Source organism: Lepidochelys olivacea (genome assembly GCF_965140295.1).
Source record: "Lepidochelys olivacea isolate rLepOli2 genome assembly, chromosome: 1".
NCBI lineage: Eukaryota > Metazoa > Chordata > Testudines > Cheloniidae > Lepidochelys > Lepidochelys olivacea.
This window is the reverse complement of record NC_140411.1, coordinates 81,449,383-81,470,936: the sequence shown is the minus strand read 5'-3', so window position 1 is coordinate 81,470,936 and position 21,554 is coordinate 81,449,383. Positions and strand designations below refer to the sequence as shown.

The 21,554-nt window shown below is 43.8% G+C and overlaps 1 protein-coding gene across 3 annotated transcripts in view; it reads right to left on the bottom strand.

The window, feature by feature from the left end:
• The window catches only part of UCHL3 (ubiquitin C-terminal hydrolase L3), a 60,637-nt gene extending 40,836 nt beyond the window's left edge, over positions 1 to 19,801 (bottom strand). The window contains exons 1-3 of one of the 3 annotated variants that reach the window (XM_084622629.1): positions 19,518 to 19,801; positions 19,234 to 19,245; positions 6,521 to 6,649 (exon numbers count right to left, since the gene is read on the bottom strand). In XM_084622629.1, the coding sequence (XP_084478755.1) occupies positions 6,521 to 6,649; positions 19,234 to 19,245; positions 19,518 to 19,559 (183 nt within the window). In that variant the 5' untranslated portion in view covers positions 19,560 to 19,801. The remainder of the gene's footprint in view (positions 1 to 6,520; positions 6,650 to 19,233; positions 19,246 to 19,517) is intronic. The other 2 variants (XM_084622631.1, XM_084622630.1) reach the window with 2 other exon arrangements.
• Between the last annotated feature and the right edge of the window lie 1,753 nt (positions 19,802 to 21,554).

Genomic DNA, 21,554 nt, shown 5'->3' with positions numbered 1-21,554 from the left:
AAACAGATTTCTGTACTCCTCCTCAATGAAGGGATTAGCACTGAAATCGACATTGCCGTTTCAAATTAGGGTTAGCATGGATGCAATTCGAAGGTATTGGCCTCCAGGAGCTATCCCACAGTGCACCATTGTGACCGCTCTGGACAGCACTCTGAACTCGGATGCACTGGCCAGGTGTACAGGAAAAGCCCCTGGAACTTCTGAATCTCATTTCCTGTTTGGCCGGTCGAGCTCATCAGCACAGGTGACCATGCAGTCCCAGAATCGAAAAAGAGCTCCAGTATGGACCGAACGGGAGGTACTGGATCTGACTGATGTGTGGGGAGAGGAATCCGTGCTATCAGAACTATGTTCCAAAAGATGAAATGCCAAAATATTTCAAAAAATCTCCGAGGCCATGAGGGACAGATGCTACAGCAGGGATCCAACACAGTGCTGTGTGAAACTTAAGGAGCTCAGACAAGCTCGTACCAGAAAACCAATTAATCGAACGGACACTCCAGGACAGAGCCCCAGACATGCTGCTTCTACTATGAGCTGCATGCAATTTTAGGGGGGGCTGCCACTACTACCCCACCCCGTCCGTGGACTCCGATGATGGGGTACTCTCCGCCATGCCTGAGGATTTTGCGGATGGGGAAGATGAGGAGGATGAGCTTGAGGAGATCACACAGCACACCATTCTCCCAGACAGCCAGGATCTTTTTATCACCCTGACTGAAATACCCTCCCAACCCAATGAAGCCGGAGAAGGGACCTCTGGTGAGTGTACCTTTTAAAATACAATATATGTTATAAAAGCAAGCGTTTTTTAATGATTAATTAGCCCTGAGGACTTGGGATGCATTCGTGGCCAGTACAGCTACTGGAAAAGTCTGTTAACGTGTCTGGGGAATGGAGCGGAAATCGTCCAGGGACATCTCCATGAAGCTCTCCTGGAGGTACTCTAAAAGCCTTTGAAGAAGGTTTCTGGGGAGAGCAGCCTTATTACGTCCTCCATGGTAGGACACTTTACCACGCTATGCTAGTAGCAAGTAATCTGGTATCATTGTATGACAAAGCCTAGCAGCGTACAGTCCCGGTGTGTGCTGGCATTCAAGCAACATCTGTTCTTTATCTCTCTGTGTTATCCTCAGGAGAGTGATATGGTTTATGGTAACCTGGCTGAAATAGAGGAATTTAATTAAGGGGACATTCAGAGGTGGCCATTCCTACTGGGCTGTTTGCCTGTGGCTGAAAAGATATCCTCCCAGCAGTTAGCCACGCGGTGAGGGGCGGGGGGCATTGGCACTGAGCTGTTGGCATTTGGCTAGCAGGGATCTTCCCGGATACCAGCCATGTGGTGGGGTGAGAGGTAAAACATCATCCCAGAGAACTGGATGGGCATGGGAGTTAGTTTGGTTTCTGCTATACTGCACGTTAACAGCAAAACCGCAGCACTAAATGGCCAACTCAACGTGCTTTGCTTGGTATGGGAGAGGAGGGCACTGCTGTTACTATGGCTTACCGTGGCCTCCTGCAAGCCGAATTCTGTTGCCCGGCACTGCGTGTGTGATCTCTAACACCAAAGCCACAGGCACTCAATATAAGATGCAAAATGCAATCTTGTACCAAAAATCACATGTGCTATGTAATGTGAATAGTGTTGTTCACCGTGAAAGAGTATAGCCATTGTTCTGTAAAACGTATCTTTTTAAATACTTCACTCCCTTTTTTTCCTCCAGCAGCTGCAAATGTTTCAAGCCTCCCTCCTCCATCCCAAAGGCTATCTCAGATGAGGTGGTGAAAAAAAATGCACGTGTGATGAAATGTTCTCTGAGCTCATGCAGTCATCTGGCACTGACAGCTCAGCAGAATGTGTGGAGGGACACAATAGCAAAGTACAGGAAAGTGGCTGATGAACGTGAGGAGAGGTGGCGGCAGGAATATCAGAGGAGGCATGAGGCAATGCTGGGGCTACTGAGGGATCAAACAGACATGCTCTGGCATCTGGTGGAGGTTCAAGAATGGCAGCAGGATCACAGATTGCCACTGCAGCCCCTGTTTAACCGTCCTCCCTCCTCCCCAAGTTCCACAGCCTCCTTACCCAGATGCCCAAGAATGTGGAGGGGGGGAAAGGCTCCGCGCATCCAACCACTCCACCCCAGTGGACAGCCCAAGCAACAGAAGACTGTCATTCAAGAAGTTTTAAAGTGGCTTTTCCTTCCCGCCTACTCTCCTCCCACACACCACCTGGTCTACCTATCTCCCTGTTTTATAATCAATTAATAAAGAATACATGTTTTTTAAACTATAGTGACTTTATTTTCTTTGCAAGCAAGCTGTGATCGAAGGGGGGAGGGCGGGTGGCTTACAGGGAATTTAGAGGCAACCAAGGGGGCAGGTTTTCATCAAGAAGAAACAAACAGAACTGTCACACAGTACCCTGGCCAGTCATGAAACTAGTTTTCAAAGCTTCTCTGATGTGCAGCACTCCCTGCTGTGCTCTTCTAACCGCCCTGGTATCTGGCTGCGCATATTCAGCAGCCAGGCGATTTGCCTCAACCTCCCACCCTGCCATAAACATCTCCCCCTTACTCTCTCAGAGATTGTGGAGCACACAGCAAGCAGCAATAACAATGGGAATATTGGTTTCGCTGAGGTCTGAGCGAGTCAGTAAATTGCGCCAGCGACCCTTTAAACGTCCAAATGCACACTCTACCACCATTTTCCACTTGCTCCGCTTATAGTTGACCAGTTCCTTACTACTGTCCAGGGTGTCTGTGTACGGCTTCATGAGCCAGAGCATTAAGGGGTAGGCTGTCCCAAGATAGGGATATGCGTTCCGTCTATAGCCCCACCACAGTTAGGGAATCCCATTGCAGCAAAGCCATCTACTATGACCTGCACATTTTCCAGAGTCACTACCTTTGATAGCAGCAGCTCAATGATTGCGTTGGCTACTTGCATCACAGCAATCCCCACACTAGATTTGCCCACTCCAAATTGATTACTGACTGACCGGTAGCTGTCTGGCATTGCAAGTTTCCACAGGGCTATTGCCACTAGCTTGTGAACTGTGAGGGCTGCTCTCATCTTGGTATTCTTATGCTTCAGGACAGGGGAAAGCAAGTCACAAAGTTCCATGAAAGTGCCCTTACGCAAGCGAAAGTTTCGGAGCCACTGAGAATCATCCCAAACCTGCAATGCTATGAGGTCCCACCACTCTGTACTTGTTTCCCGTGCCTAGAATCGGCGTTCCACGGCATGAGCCTGCCCAGTAACACCATGATCTCCAAATTGCTGGGGACCATGGTTTTAGAGAAATCTGTGTTCATGTCCTCATCACCGCGTTGCCGTCGCCTCCTCACCTGGTTTTTCAGGTGCTGGTTCGGCATGAACTGCACGATAATGCGCGAGCTGTTGACAATGGTCATAACTGCTGCGGTGAGCTGAACGGGCTCCAGGCTTGCCGTGCTATGGCGTCTGCTGGGGCAATCCAGGGAAAAGGGTGCAAAATGATTGTCTGCTGTTGCTTTCACGGAGGGAGGGAGGGAGGATTGACTGATGACATTTACCCAAAACCACTCGCGACAAATTTTTGGCCCCATCAGGCATTGGGAGCTCAGCCCAGAATTCCAATGGGCAGTGGGAACAGCGGGAACTGTGGGATAGCTACCCACAGTACACCGCTCGGAATGTCGATACTTGCCACGGTAATGTGGACACACACCGCCGAATTAATGTGCTTAGTGTGGACGCATGCACTTGACTTTATACAATCTATTCCTAAAAATCAACTTCTGTAAAATCAGAATACTTTCATAGTGTAGACCCAGCCTTAGTTCAAGGTCTGCTGGGGTTTGTAGGTCACTCTACCAAAGCTGGCTGGGAAATGATATAAGCAGCTTCCTTCCGTTCAGAAGGAAAGACATGGTGGGAGGGAACTGGAGCTGCTGAGAGCCTCTCAGCGACAACGAAGCAAATTCTGGGTCTCAGTACAAGTTCCCAGATTTCTGCTGAAGAGAAGCTACCTTTAGGAGCAAAAGCTTGTTTTGTTTTGAAAATACTCTACAACGATGGAATTGGGAGGGTTTTTTGCTGATGTTCAGCCCACTATACACACACACACACACTACTGTATTGTTTCATTTCTTTGGTGTGATCTAGTCTGCTGCGGAGAAGTTTACCAATAAATAAGTATAAAAGAAACAGACAGTGCTTTTACAAACAACTGGAAAAACAAATAAACCAGAAACAGCTGCTTGCAAGTAGAACAGAGTAGGCAGGTTTTCAGATAGACAATCTGGACTACAAGAATGAAGGTATGTCCTGATTTTAAGTCTTTCCACCTTTTCAATATGCTGCCCTAATGACTGATTTTTATCAGTCAGCACAGCAAACCTGAAAGCACTAGACAGCTGGTTTTGTCAATTATAGAACATTCCATTCTCTTATCTACTGCTGGAATGTTGTTCTCTCTGGAAATACGATGCTTCCCTCCTTTAACTTCTTCGTTAATCACAGAAATAAAAAGGGTTGCAATAAATAATAGTTATAAATCTCTAAGCAAATAACCGTATCTGCTTTATACATGTGCCTAAAATGCTCTATTGTGCACTTTTTTACAGCAATGCTGCTGCAAAAAATCCATTACATTTCTTTAACCAGAACACTACAAAAATGTATTTATGGGATTAAAAAATTACTTGTTGGTACAATGAACTAGCAATACTACTACTAAGGCATATTCAATTTCTGGGCACTATTACTCACTGAACTGGCCAGCAGAGGTTAGGGGTATTACAAACTAGAGTCAGGTTGGCCTTCAGGAAGGAAAGAATGCCTGCTCTGCTGTAAGCATTCCAGACTACCAGGGCAAACTATGCAGCACTAATTGTGAGGCCTCAAGGAGGCACATTAACAGTTCTAAACAGCGGCTTATTCAGTCCCCCTCTGTCAAAGGGCTAGTACTGATGTAAGGGCTCAAGATTGAGAGATGTGGAAGTATCAGAAAATAAGGAAATGATATGCCAGCAACAAGAAGCATCCATTTGGGAAAGCAGAATGGCTCAGAAAGGAGTCATACTAATTACACTAGTTACATAACTAGTATTTCCCACATCTGGGAGCTGAGCATTCCCACATCTAGTTACAACAGTTATTTTAAAGACTACTGAAACCCTCATAATGAACAGCTATGAAACTAATGAACTAGAACAGATAAAACAGATAAAAACAGCAGTTCTGAAGTACGTGTTTATGATCTCATTGTTAACTATCAACAGGGTTGTTCAGACAGAAGTCCACAGGTGCTGGAACTAGGGTGCTGCCGCATACCTGGCTTGCAGTGGCTTCCATTATATACAGGGTTTACAGTTTGGTTCAATGGTTCTCAGCACCCCCCATTAAACAAATTGTTCCAGCAACCCTGCAGAAGTCATCTGCTTCTTTCACTTCTATAGCTAGAAAAGTATTCCTGTGAGCTCCTGGCCCAACATTTTCCTCATAATGCAAATCTTACATCAATTCATGACTAGCAACTTATTTTTGTGGCAATTTCTTCACTTTTATTACATAGTTCCAGTCATTCAGAATGCCTTATCGATGAGAAAAGGTGTGTGTTAAGAGGACAAGAAAAAATGGACCTTCTGTTTGAGATGTTAACAGCGTCATTAAAATTTTATCATCGGTGATACTATGGCAAGATTTCTATATAACTGACGTGTCAGTATAAATCACATGCTACAACAGAAAAATGGAGCAGCCCCTCTCACTCCAAGAAGAGATAAATATAGATATGTTTAAGTACATACATTTCCGGTCAAATATGCAATTGCATGAGATGTACTCAGTAACTTGAGAATGTCACAGATTCAAAATATTTAAAGCAATCGTTAAGATATTTAAAAAATTGTCTCCAACATATGCTCACTCTAGAGTCTATATTTACATGTTGAGTGATAAGTGCATAGCCTGGAATGGGGATTGGGGAAAGATATACACTTTAACCCCTCTTGACAAAAAACACAAATCAAAAACAAAGATTATCCCCAATTCTGCCTCAGTTACAAACATGCCCAATCTGTCCAAGAAATGAAAGCTATGTTGGAGCTACAGGCTTCTGTAGACAGTGATTAAAGCTCGGACTACATTATGATACTACAAAATCAATACACGTTTTATAAATGGCTGTTTGATATTTTCCACATTTTCCATATCCCTTCTTACCACTTTGTTCATGCCTTTATGTGATATAAATATTAAAACAGCAAAAATAAATATTGCCGTTCCATTAAGAGAAGATATCAAAATCCTTTAAATTATCATTCACATCTATCACTGACTGAGAGCAACATCAGATATCCTTTGTTTATACATTTATTTTTAATACTTTTTCAATTGTGCAGTTTTGTTTAATAATCTTATTTGACAAGAACAGAATGTATCACAAACCAGAGGAACTTTGAAGAAAGCTTGTTTTTTTTTTTTAAGTCTCACTGATGTAAAGAATTACAGATTTCATATTATATATATTTACCTTTTCTGTTACTGGGAAGAGCAGTAGCACTGCACAGACAGGTCTTGGCACCATGCTAAGTAGTTCTGGATCCATACCATACACATCTACAAATTGCCAGTCAGGATGTATACCTAACTGTTTGAGAAACTAGTAAGGAAAAGAAAAAGGCACAGTATTAAACAGATTTGTTCATAAATAATCCATCAGAAACACGTTTGATCACCTGTGAAGTTAAATACACTTTTTGTGCAGATCAAGATATTTGAGAGGGAAACAGGAAGATGAAGTAAGGTTAAATTGTCATGATTGACAAACTGAAAAAGTGTAACGCTTTGCTAATCTACTTGAGGAGCCATTGTTACAGCATAAACAGTTTTAACTATATTTAAATGCCATATGGGGGGGAGTGGATGTTCAAGTCAACAATTTTTCAAGTTGTATTTTAGTCACTGAGACAATTAAGATCCCAGAGGAGCACATGGATCTGTAATAGATGAAAGCTGAGTGCATGGATTTAAGAAAAAAAATCCCTGCCCTCACATGTATTTTTAAAAGTATACCATATTGAGTGTTAATAGGCATGTAACTCATTTAGTCACTTGACTTGAGCAATCTGACCCCTAAGAGGACCTTCTTCACTAAAGAGATTAATGGTTGAGTATTTTACAGAGTACACTTTAGAGGTGTTCTTTTGCAAGAAGGATGATATATAATAAAAATAACCCTATGACACCCAGCATAAAGTACCCATTTTACCTAGACAGATTAATGAAAGCTAGGCCATAACTATGCAGTTTATATAGTTCTCAGTTTGTTTCTTCAGAGCTATTCACTAAATTCTAGATCAGTGGTATTCAACCTTTCCCATGCCAGGACCACATGTTACAACAGCAAAAAGCTTTTGGATCATGAACTACCACTTGTCTAGCCATTAAAAAAAAATGGAAGCTGAACCTGCCTCTAACAGGGGTTCATGGCCTTCCAGTTGAGAACCTTAGATCATTCCCCTTCACGAACAGATCTCCCTTTAAAGTTGTTCATCACATACTAAGGCTATGTCTATACTACAGCTCTTACAGCAGAACAGCTGTACCACTACAGCTGTGCTGCTATAAGTTCTCGAGTGTAGCTGCTCCTTGCCGGCAGGAGAGAGTTCTCCTAATTAAACCACCCCCAATGAGCAGTGTTAGCTATGTCAGAAAAAGAGCCTTTCCTGCCAACACAGCACTGTCCACACCAGCACTTTTGTTGGGGAAATTTGCATCATTTAGGAATGTTTTTTCACATCTCTGACTAAACAACTACTTTTGTTGGTAAAACTTGTCAGACACAGCCTAAAATAACTATCTTCTACTCCTCAAATATGGAGGATTTCAGAACCTACACACAACCATCTAACAATTTTGAAATATTTGCCATTCTGATTGACAGTTTTGTTAGATGTCAAGAAAAGAGATTATTAGATGAATTTGATCAAATCACAGTTCAGAAACAATTGTTACTATGACAGATGAAACATAGCAACTTTGTTCTGCCTTATTTTATTCTAAGCAAAGCACTGTGAGATGCCAGTGCCCTATCTTAGAACACTCCATCCACAGTCTAGAAAAGTAGTGTATTTAACTTTCAAACCTGCATTGTTGTCCCTTAGCATATGCAGGGGCTACATGGTTTCCATGTAGGTTATGGATTTTCACACCTTCCTACAGGTCTGCCCCTAATCTAAAAAGAAATCTTATTCAACTGGCTGCAGTCTCAGTATGCAGGAGAAGGGGAAGGGCAGCCAATAATAGCCCCTGCACTTGGTGAGGGACAATCTGGCCACTCATATTATGGGCAGGCTAATGCTTCTCCCTCCCCTGCTGAAAGGCTGGAGAACTCATATCCTGAGAGCTGGCTGGTGAGCAGATGCAGCTCTGCAACTCCTGCTGTAGCTCTCAAAACTGCTAACTCAGGCCTGGGAGGACCACCAAGGAACTGTTTTGAAAAGCTTAATAGAACTCTCCCCCCACAGTTGTTTGAAGGTGAGGATTTGTGTTGGTGGGGTGTTTTGGAATGACATGATAATGCAAGTAGAGAAGGAAGGAAGGGGGAGACAAAATTAAAAACATCTCTCAGCCCTCTCCTCCCTAGCATGGTGCCCCCACTGTACACACATATTTATGCAAATTTATTTACATTAACTAACAGGTAGGTACACTTATGTAGATTTATTCAAATCTGACCTAATTTTTTTGCTCAAGGATGTTGGCTGGGATGTTTACATTCAAGAGTACACCCCCCCCCCCCAAAAAAGTATGAGTATTTGATTACTGTAGTCCTTTCTTGATAATTTGAAATAAAGCAGAAAACAATTAAAACACTGATTAAAATTAGTCTTGCATTGGATGAGAGGCATGGTGGCTGTCCATCATAGGAAGCCCAGGGTACCAATTACCAATGTTTGAAGATATAAAAAGAGATTGTTAGCCCTTGTAGAAACAGAGTGCACAAGACTATATGTATTTGTGAGGTGGTATGGGAGGAAGTAAGGAAGGAAAAGCAATGAAATACTTCCAACCATATTTAGTTTATTAAAAGAAAATGTAACAGCTGTGATTTATACCCACTGTTTTGGGAAGCTTAGACACTTAGCCATTTTAAACATTTTATTCCCAATATTCTTCTTACTTGCTATCTCACAGTGCAGAACAGTTAGCCAACACTCTCATAATAAGTTAAGTGGCGATCCGACTCAGTGTTAAAAGGAAGTATAAAACAATCTAGACATAGTGGATCGATTAAGGTAAAAATGATTTAAATAATTGATTTTAATCCATGATTTAAAACAACAATCAGCAAGCCTTGGTTTAAATAATCAATTTTAGTCCTATTTTGCATTTGGATGTTTCAGTTATTACTTTCCTAAAGAAAGGGTGATTCTCATTGGTTGGTAATCTTTAAAGCATCATTTTAAACTACTTGATTTGCAATTACCTCTAGCCTCTACTCTGAATTTGGTATTTTTTTTAAACCAGGAGAATAGTGTGTATTTATACACATGTTTAAAGCAAATATATAGTTTATGTACATTTAAGATTCTTAATTCTTACATTTTAATTCTGTTAGAAAGTGATGCATGATGTATTTTTATTTACTAGATTAATAATCTGTGTCAATCTTTATTTGGATGAAATTGGAATTCAATGTGCAAAAACTGAATTAAAAATATAATTAAACTACCTTAAAATGTGCTGGATAAGAATGGTAAATTTCTTATATTATAATTTCCTTTCTGCTAGCTGAATCTCCCACAATTCTAATACACAAGGGCCATTCTCCTCCTGTCTGTGGTTTCTGGAGACAGTTCAAAGCTGTAACACAGCCTGTGCTACCCTCACACCCTTCTCCAGCCTGCTGCCACATGATTCATTCCAAAGCTGTGTACAAACTCATACAATATGATTAGTAACAACAGCTTCCATGCCAACCCATAAATTATGTACAGTAGACTATGGCCTACAACAGGGATGGGCAAACTATGGCCCAGGGGTGGCATCCGGCTCTTCAAATGTTTTAATCCGGCCCTCAAACTCCAGCCAGGGAGTGGGGTTGGGGGCTTGCCCTGCTTTGCGTGCGCTGTGGCTCCGCATGGCTCCTGGAAGCAGCCGATATGTCCCCCCTCCGGCTCCTACATGTAGGGGCAGCCAGGGGGCTCTACACGCTGCCTCTGCCCCAAACACCACCCCCGCAACTCCCATTGTCTGGAAACAGAGGCCAACGGGAGCTGCAGGGATGGGGCAGCACACAGAGCCACATAGCCATGTCACTGTGTAGAAGCCAGAGGAGGGACATGCCGCTGCTTCCAGGAGCTGCTTGAGGTAAGCGTTGCCTGGAGCCTGCACTCCTGATTCTCTCCCATGCCCCAACCCCTTGGTCCCAGCACCCTTCTGCACCCCCAATCCCTCATATCCAGCCCCACCCCAGAACTCACAGCCCCCGCCGGAGCCCTCACCCCCCCCACACACACACTCCAACCCCCTTCCCCAGCCTGGAACCACCTCCCGCACCCTGAACTCCTAATTTCTGGCCTCTCCCCAGAACCTGCACCCCCAGCCAGAGCCCTCACCTCCTCCTGCACCCCAGCCCCCAATTTTGTGAGCATTCACGGCCATCATACAATTTCCATACCCAGATGTGGCCCTCAGGCCAAAAAGTTTGCCCACCCCTGGCCTATAAGCAGAACTACCAAAATTAAGTACTATCCCTTGGCTAGGAAGACATTCAGGGAGGGCAGAATTGCGGGAGACACTGCTAGCAGAGCGGAAACGATCAGGTAAGAAACTTACCATTCTGCATCTCAGCGTCTCCCACAATTCTGATATGTATGGGAAGTAGCAAACAGTGAACAGACATAAGGAGGAATAAGAAAAACAGAATGAAATAGGGAAGACCTCTTCGAGTTAATTGCCCAAAATGACCACCACTTGCAGCACCTTTCTGCCAAAGGAGGCCTCTGGAGAGGACAGATAGTCCACTCTATAGCATCTAGTAAAGGTGTTAAGTGATCAGCATATTGCCGTCCTACAGTTTCGTAGTGGAAGCACAACTGCTGTCTGCCCACAAAGTTGCCATAGATTTTGTGGAGTGTGCCTTGATGCTGCGTGGAACAGGCACACCTGACACTTTATATGCCTCTATGTCACTGATCCATCTATGTTACTGATAGCTTGGATACCCTGAGCCTTCAGCACTTCAAATGAAAGGAGACAAACAAGGAGCCCAGTCTTGTTGATTTTAGTGCACTTGAAACAGATCTTTAATACTCTGAACACCCAAAGTTTGCCACAGCTTTTCTACTGGGTGATTTGGCTTTGGACAGAAGGAATGGAAGGTGCTCTCCCATGAGGTATAGAAAGATGAATTCACCTCAGACAAGAATCTTGTCTGAGTTCAGCACCTGGTTTGGAACCAGTACCTGATGTTTCAGCAAATAGTTCCATACTTTCAAGAGAAAGGCCTGGTGGTGCCTGATATGGGACTTTGACTAGGGGATGATTCCTATACACAAAAATCAGGAGGCCCAGCAGCTGTAGCTACTTAACTATGCAACAGCGTGACACAGCCAGACCTATAGACTCTGGATTCAAACTAAAGCCTACAAAAAGGATGGGTGAGATGGAAGACTTTGAAGGGTAACATTATGTTGCCAACATGGGCATGCACCGATGCCCTTCGAACAGAGACCCAGCTCTTTCTTGTGCCCGGCTTTCCTGGCCAGTTAGCCGCCACAAGCTATGAACCCAAGCCACGAACTCAAGCTACATTCAGGACTGGTAACTATACAGAAGCTGCAGAACCTGTGTGTGTGTATGAACGAACGTGTGAATAAATGTGAAACTGAATGAAATGTTATAGCTGTAACTGACTGCCAACTATGATTCTTTTTGTATTCACAATAAATGTGACATTTTGTCTTATCCCCTCTAATAAGATCCTGCTGGTTTTTATTTTATTGGTATAACAATCTAACCTACAGACTCTCAGTGTGGAGGAAATCACAAGCAAGCACAGACCCAGCAGAATGGCTCCTTCTTGCTCTCCTTTCCCAGCACAGGCGTTGGGACGAGGGAGGTTCTATGTCCAGCTAATCCCTGGCAGTTGTAACAACACTTTGAGGCTGTTACCAATTACCATAAATTACAGCTGCCCTGAGGCTGCTCTATATTGAGTTTTGGGACTGGTATGATGACTCCAAGATTGAAAATTAGGGCATAAAGTTAATGTAAAGCCACATATTCCTCACCACCACCCTTCTGTCAAGCACAGAAGGGCTGTCTCAATAATCTAGACCACCACGTATAATGGACCTGGTGCTGTTCAGCCTACCTTTCCAAATAAGCGGTCAACGGGCTGTGTTATTTATCATGTACTATAAAAACATGCAGCACCTACAGTTCCTTTCATCCAAGAAATTTAGAGCAGTAAAAAATACCATCTCCTCTGCCTTGCTACAATGTAATCTGGTACAGTAAGCAGTCTCACTTGTTTGTACTAGGGAGACAATGGCTTTTCATTATACTGTATACCATTCACTAAGATGAGTGCTAGTTTTGCACGAGAGTCAGACTGTTTTAGTGTAGTCATATCTGTAAGACAGACTGTTGAACAACTAAGTGAAAACAAGGAACTAGAAACAAAAAGGTAAGTGAAAGCAAAAAAAGCAGAACAAAAGTCAGAATGTTAAGCATGCAAGAGAGACTACTGCTACATTACTGCAGAAGCTTCAAAGGTTCAAATGAATTCATACTTAGCAGAATGAGTTAACATTTCAATTACTTCAGATGGATCAGTTTCCTAAAAGATTCATTCTAAACTCTGCCACAAACTGTGAGGGATTGTGAAATAGTCACCTTCAGAAACTTAAAGTGACAGTAGTGGATGGAACCATTGTGAACATCTAGTCAAAACAATTTGTGCCTTATTTCCAGTCTGAATTTGTCTAGCTTCAACTTCCAGCCATTGGAATTTGTTCTGCCTCCTCCATTCCTACACACAGATCTAGAGGAAGGATAATTCAGGGGTAGACAAAGAATGGTCCAACAGTAAAGGTGCTGCCTCAAACTCAGGAGACCCAGGCTTAAATCCCTGCTCTACAAGAGACTTCCCATGTGACCTTGGGCAAGTCACCTGAAAATCCCACTAGATGTTTATCTGCATCTTTAGTCACGTAAGTACCTTAAAAAAATCTGACCCTCAGTCTCATTACCTCAGTTCTCCATCTGCAAAATGGGGTTAGCAGTATGTTCCTACCTCACAGGGGTATTCTAAAAATAAATGCATTTAAGGTTGTGAGGCACATAGATATTAGTATAGTATAAGTATAAGATACCTATAGTATAAGTATCTAAGAGATACACCAATACTTTTTTTGTTGGCATCTATTAGGGAAGTAGTCAAGAGCTTAAGTTAAGAAAGTGGTATACTAATGTATTATAAAGGGTTTATTTGATAAATACAGTAACCCAACTGCACAAGAAGGATATCTCTTATGAAGTGTTTCTGGAGACAGGAGGGTGGGGGAGAAGAAATGTAGGAACTTTGAATAGGTTTACAAAAATCAAACGTGAATTATTCTTATTTACTGTAGAGTTTGGGTAGGGTTTTTTTTTTAAAGCATTACTTAATATCTTCACAAGGACATCAATGTAAATATTAAGATGTGTATTTATCTATATTTCTTAAGATTTTATACTGTCACCCATCACTGTAATATAAGAGTTTCTTCCATGTAAAAATCATAGCAATAACCAAATCTCTAGTGAACTTCATGGAGTCTCTGGCACTCCTTTTGGGATAAGAATCTCTAAATGGGGTAGGGTTTTTTGTTTTTATCTTTATTTTTAAATTTTTTTCGGGGCTTACTGAGTCTGAGAGTCAGTGCTACAATAATCATTTTTATGGTGGAAAGGCCTTTTTCACAGGGGAGGGTTTTCTAAAGCAAATGAAGCATTTCCTAAAGATGCTCAGACCCTGAATTTGTCTGATCAACTCTCCATTTGTTCTATAACTGGATCCCCTCAATCACAAATACTTTGTCCCCAACTCCCAGGAACTTGATCTGGGGCGTTGTGATCTGTAACGTCCCAGAGGAGCACAGCTTGTGCAGTGGTTCATAAATAGGAATTCAGTCTTAAACGCAGCTGACACTTGATCCACTGATTGCTTTGAAAATTAGGAGCAAGGCCTTCAACTAACATTGGAAACTGACTGAGAGCCAGTGAACATAAGCATCACATGGTCACAGAAGCCTAGACCACGGAGAAGACAAACTGGAGGAGGATTGGGCCAAAAGAAATCTGATGAGGTTCAACAAGGACAAGTGCAGAGTTCTGCACTTAGGAAGGAAGAAACCGCTACAGGCTGGGAAAAAGGACCTGGGGATTACAGTGGACGAGAAGCTGGACATGAGTCAGCAGTGTGCCCTCGTTGCCAAGAAAGCCAACAGCATATTGGGCTGTATAAGTAGGAGCATTGCCAGCAGATCGAGGGACTTGATTATTCCCCTCTATTCGGCACTGGTGAGGCCACACCTGGAGTACTGCGTTCAGTTTTGGTCCCCCGACTACAGAAGGGATGTGGACAAATTGGAGAGAGTCCAGCAGAGGGCAACAGACATGATTAGGGGGCTGGGGCACATGACTTACGAGGAGAGGCTGAGGGAACTAGGGTTATTTAGTCTGCAGAAGAGAAGAGTGAGGGGGGATTTCGTAGTAGCCTTCAATTACCTGAAGGGGGTTCCAAAGAGGATGGAGCTTTTGTGCAAGATAAGGAATCTGAGATATCATGGTAAAGGTTATGATTTACTGAATATGATTATCCTACTTGTATGCATGTATCATTATGGTATCTGAAGTTTGGAATATTGTCAATATATCTATTACAAATGTGTTTACACCCGGGGAATGCCCACTAGGCAAAAGACTGTCAGGCTCTGTATATAACATTACTGGCAGGCTGGCAAGGACCCATTCAAGTCAATGGACTATTAGGAAGAACAATAGGTCTAAGAAGAAGCTAATTTCCCACCAGGGAGCCTTTCTGAGGATGCTACAAACAGCCTCAGAGTCATGGCTGCTATGACACTACAGGGGCATGTGACCAGATCACCTGGTACTGGACTCCACCTTGGAATACCAGTGTTTTTAGCACTGAAAGGCATGGGAGCCATGCTTAGAGACAAAGGGTTCCCACCATATGCAAAAGCTATTTAAGGCAGGGGAGTGCCATCATCATGGTTCTTCACTGACTCCCCGCCCCAAAAAGACTCTTGGAAACACCTGAGGAACAAGGACTTGAACTGAGAGGAAGTGCTGGATTCAGGCTAACAGGGAATTTTAGCCTGTGAATTTTTATGGGTTTTTTAAGATGCAAGCATGTGCAGCTTTCCCCTTAAGAGTCTGCAGCCTCCTTGAACCAATAATTAGGGAGAGAATTTGCTACTCCTATCCAATCGCTTTAGTTATATTAAGCCGAAATTGTGTTTTTGTTTATTTGCTAGGTAATATGCTTTGATCTGTTTGCTATCCCTTATAACTTAAAATCTATGCTTTGTAGCTAATAAATTTGTTTTTGCTTTATCACGAACCGGTGTGTAGGAGTCATAACTTGGGGCAAAAAGCTGTTGTATATTTCCTTTCCACATTGAGGGAGGGGGAAAATTTCATGAGCTTATGCTGTACAGGTCTTTGTGCAGCGCAAGACAGTGTAATTTTGGGTTTACACTCCAGAAGGGGGTGCTCTTGAGCAGCTGGGCAGTTCCTTAGCTGTAGCCTCCCTTTGCAGAGCTGATCACAGAGCCTGTAAGTACTGCAGCTGGGTGTGTCCCTACCAGTGTTTATGCTGGTGGAAGAGCAACCTTGGAGAGCTTGACAATTTACCACAGCAACACAGGGTGAGAGGGAGCCCAGACTGGTGGATTGGTGGGGAGGAGGGAGCAGGCTCAGTGATACCCCAGGGGGAACTGGTCAGTCACCTAGTCCATTCATCCCCCCATCTCACCGCTCAGGCAGGATTAAGCATACCTAGTCCTCCCCATTCTTAACTCCTCTAATTACAAGGATTCCACCACATCCCTAGATAACCTGTTCCTGTGCTTAACTAACCTTGTGGTTAGAAAGTTTTCAGAATATCTAACCTAAACCTTTGTTGCTGCAAATTAAGCTGATTACTTCTTGTCCTATGCTCGGTGAACACTCAGAACAATTAATCACCATCCTCTTTACAACAAGCTTTAGATATTTGAAGACTTAAATCCCTTGCCACAGTTCAGGACAATTGTACCTGTATTTCCTCCCAAGTGGTTCAGAAAGGACACCCACTCTCACTTTCCAGGACCCCAGCCATGGTCTTTCTGGGTGGAGACCCATGTCTCTCTCCCTTCTTAGCATGGTATTCCCAGGTTGCACAGTTCCCTGCCTTCACTGTACAATTCCCAGCACAAACAGGTTGCCTAAGAACTCCTGTTTGCTGTCTCTTCAGAGATACAGAGTGACTGGCAACAGATATGCAGCACTTCCTACGCAAGCACACTTTATTCTTTAGGTCAGTCATTTCCAAACTTGTTCCACCGCTTGTGCAGGGAAAGTCCCTGGCAGGGCAGGCTGGTTTGTTTACCTGCCGCGTCCGCAGGTTCGGCCGATCGCGGCTCCCAGTGGCCACAGTTCACTGCTCCAGGCCAATGGGAGCTGCTGGAAGCGGTGGCCAGTACGTCCCACACACCACACAACACTAACCCAGGAACCTATCCTTGCAACAAAGCCCGTTGCCAACTGTGTCCACATATCTATTCAGGGGACACCATCATGGGGCCTAATCACATCAGTCACACTATCAGAGGCTCGTTCACCTGCACATCTACCAATGTGATATATGCCATCATGCGCCAGCAATGCCCCTCTGCTATGTACATTGGCCAAACTGGACAGGCTCTACATAAAAGAATAAATGGACACAAATCAGACGTCAAGAATTATAACATTCAAAAACCAGTCAGAGAACACTTCAATCTCTTTGGTCCCTCGACTACAGACCTAAAAGTGGTAATTCTTCAACAAAAATTCTTCAGTGGAAATTACAGCTCCCCACTGAATGCATCCGATGAAGTGATGTAGCTCACTAAAGCTTATGCTCTAATAAATTTGTTAGTCTCTAAGGTGCCACAAGTACTCCTTTTCTTTTTGCAAATACAGACTAACATGGCTGCTACTCGGATACTGGAAAGAAAGTTTTCTTCCCCCTTCTCACCTTATTCTAACTCAAAACTCACCAAAAATAAAGGAAATTTATCTAGCAGGAGTCCTGAAAACAAGCTAACAAGATTAATAATGCAAGATAGGATTGGCACATTCGAGTTGTAGCTTGTTTTTGTTATTCCTCCCTACTTAATGAATTTCTGTTTCAATTAGAATAAAGAGCAGCTGAATGGCAAGTAAACCTCCCTTCTCAGCTAAGAGAAAGGAGAAGAGCACTTCAAGTGGGAAGTATGTATCCTCCATCATCATCCACAGCTCATAGATCTCCCCTGCCTATAAAGTAATCAAAAACAAGGTGGTTTAAAACAAAGCTATGTATACCACCAATATTTTAAATTTTGAAAGTCCTAAAAGAAAGTTCAAGTTGAGTGCTCTTCCGTTGATTACAAAGGAAAACAGGCATCTCCATTCGTCAGTCTTCACATGGAAGAAATTCATTTTCAGACATTGCTAGTTTTTTTAAAAGCCAAATTAAGTGCAAAAGCCAAATTAAGTGTTCAATACAAGATGGCATAATTCTGACATTTTTCAAAATGTCATTAATTTTCCCTCAGTTTCATCCTATCACTGCTAGCTAGTCCCAAGATATACCATGTTAAGTTTCTCTTTTGCTTCTGATTATTATAGTTATGAGTTGTTAAAAATTAACAACAAGCTTCTCTTGTCTTATTTTCACCTTTTTCTTTCTCACTGGAAAGTAACCAGATACTTAACTTGGATGTCAAAAGGACTATTCAGTCCAGCTATCCAGTTTATTTATTTCAGATTTTGTAATATATTTAGCTGTAAGATTCCAGAAGTATAGGGGGAAAAGCAGAGAACATGTGGTACACTCTCAGACATTTTAGTTTAAAATTATTTTTAATTTCATCAAGTCATTGTACTGAAATGAACGCACTGGCATAGAAACTGCTGAATTACACTGCTTAGTAGGGAACGTGGAAATAAGCTGAAAAAATGATCTAGTAGCACCTTCCCTGTCCTGCATCTTCCAACAAATTAACTTCATTATCATGGAATTTCTTAAAATAAACATTCTACACACATAAAGAGCAAGGTACATGATCAACTAAGGAAGGGCACACAGTTCCCTTTGCATTAGTGCATTAGTTCACAGAGTAATAGTACTTCAGCATCCCGCTAATTTTAAAAATGTGATTCTGCTCTGAAAAAGTCAAGCTATGTTTTCTGGCTCAAACACCATCATTAGTAGCAAAAGATGTATACAGACCAAATGATGCCTTTGCCAAGACTATTGCTTTTATTAAGGAATTCACAGCTGAAACTAAGGGCTACATAGGTGGCTTTACAAACAGAACATAGCCAGTCATTCTACTGATGCATGAGGTAGAACAGAGCTCACTTTAGCTGTGCTGGTTCTACAAGAGAAACCAGAGTAAAAAGACAAACCAAAAACTTATTTCTGACACTAAAATGAGCAAATATGACTGAACAAGAAGCAAGGTACAGATACATTGTTTGAAATAATGCCATTTTCACATACATTTTTCAGAGCAAAACACGACTACGTCTCCAGTTCTGTAATTGGATCTGCATGGGTGAGCTCTTGGACTCTACATGAGTACAGAAGTGCACATCCAACCAAGCCCAGAATTAGGACCCAAATATGTACACTGATGTATAAACAGTGGGAAACACCCTCATAATTAATTCACTTCTTCCACATTTTAAAAAAACTCTGTCTACTTGCACTCTTAGGACTGTCACACAGAAAAAAAATGTTTGCACTTCTTCAGAAACTCAAATGGGCTATAGGAGGCCCTATGAAAAGGGCGTGGGGGTAAAAGAGGCTTTGTTGGGGACAGTGAAGGGGGTATGGTCCCTTAATTACAGGGAAGCGAGAGAAGTTGGGTGTGATGGTAAAGGGTGTGGTGGAGGGGGAAGGGGCTGGGTATTATATGAAACAAAGCTGCTCACCTGGTTAATGACCTGAAAAGAAAACAGAAAAAAAGAGAGTAAGTTGTCACACCAGCCCAGCTACAGCCACCAAAGCCCCCTCGGTGCCCGGTCATCACCCCCTCCCCATAGCCCCAGACCCTCACCCCAGCCATCGTCTCCTCCCTCGCCCATAGCCCCCCGCCTGTCACCCGACCACGTAGCCCCCTCCCCCTATTGTCTCCCAGTCCCCCGGTCACTTCCCCCTTCTCCCTTATACTCCCCCTCTCCCCAGTCACTCCCTTCCCCCCGCCTCAAGCACTCACGTCGGGATTGGCCTCCAGGGGCAGCCAGCGGTGCGGCTCCATGCTGCGGGCTCTGGGCGCTTCCTTCTGCGGAGCTGCAGGACCGGGCACTGACAGCGCCTCACGCGCCTGCCGCCCCGCCCCGCCCCGGGACCGCACCACAGCGAGCGGGGAAGGAAAACATCAGCCTCCTCCTCCCCCGGCTCCGGAGTGGGCGACGCCGGCCCAGGGCCTCTGCCCGGCGAGAGGGCGGACGCCGCGCCGGCCAGGCCGGGGGAGGGGGCCCTGTTGTCCGGCCAGATTCTCCAAGACATTCCCCCCACCCCCATCTCTCGGCACATGGACTCTCCCGCCCAGGCAGGGGCGGGGCCGCGGCCGGAGTCTGCCCGCCCCTCCTGCCCCGCTGGCGGTGCGCGGCGCCGGCGGGAGCGGGCCGTGGCCGTGGCCGCGGGAGGGCTCTGTTCTGTCCCGCCGCGGCAGCCGGCTCCGCTCGGCCAGGCCCAGCAAGGGCAGCGAAGCTAAGAGCCCAAGCCAGCGAGCGGCGTTGATCGCGGGCAGGTGGCGCGGTGACCCTGCAAGGCACCCCAACCCCAGCGCCGCCCGCAGCGGGGAGACAGACAGGCAGCCCCTCACAGCCTCTTCCCCCCGCCCCATACATACACAGACCCAGAGACGGACACCCCCCACAGTCACCCCAGAGACTGATGCCCTGACACCCCCAGCACTACATACCTTCAGCCACACACAGACCCCAGAGGCTGACACGCCCCACAACCACCCCAGAGACAGATGCCCCCAAACTGACTTACATTCAGATACACAGAGACCCCAATGACTGACACCCTCACAACTACACACATTGCTACACGCAGAGACCTTCTGACTGACACGCACACAGAACCACCTCAGTGACTGACATCTTCCACACAAGCACTCCAGAGACTGACCCCCACAGAACCACAGGCATCCATACACATAGACCCCAGTGACTGACACACCACAGTGACTGATGCCCTCACAGAACCACACATCTATACACACAGATCCCTTTCTTATTTGAACACCCCCTTTCTCTCCCTGATCTTCAACCTGAGTGTTCACCCCAAAAACCTATCACTAAGTGTTTGTAACAGAAATAAAACATACTTACATATTAAAAATAAACTCACAGAACAAAACATAACATGAATCTGTCATCTGCTTACACATTGTACATACCTTTCCCTTTTTGTTTTATTTTATTTTACACCTTGATCTTTCCAAGATTTACACACATGCTTAATTTTATTCACGGAATTAATCCCATTGACTTCAAATTCAAAGGTGACATCTAGTACACAAAAATAGTGGGATCAAATGAAGTGGATGGCTATGGCAGGAAGGTAGACAGAGAACTTCTTCCCAGTCTTGTTAGTCTTGTGAGAGGGAAATAAATATGAAGAATCAAGACAAGGACACGTCTTCACTCGCTTCCCTGTTACCTTGGCCACAGGAAGCATCAGCAAAAACTCACATCCCATTCTGCCTCTTTGCCAAAGAGAGCAGAGCATCTACTTGGGGTTCTTTCTGACTCCAGAACAAGTGATTTCCTCCTTCTCACTCATCAGGAGTGGATAACAAACTTCAGAGGACTCAGGACTCCTAGCCACAGTCAGAATAAAGAGATCTGAACTAAAAATGGGGAAAGTGACAATTCATCAGCAATCTGAGCCAATGACCAAATGGGTCTAAAATGAATGATGAGAGAACCTTAGTAAATTGCACAATGCAGGTGTTTTGATAACCATGAGATTATGGAGGTGTGTAATCTCCACCTTCATATAACATAAACACAAATTATTATATCATTGGGAAAGGAGAGAGCAAGACCAAACAGGAATCTGACTCATAGTGCTTCTTATTAATAACAATAAACAAGTACATAATGTTGCACAATAATTGCAAACCTAGGACTAGGGTTGCAAAATATTATACCTGATTTGACTAAAAGGGGCTTTAGTTAAATATGATGCAAAACTGTGGGGTATAGATTAACCAGCACTGCCAGTCTTTTACAGT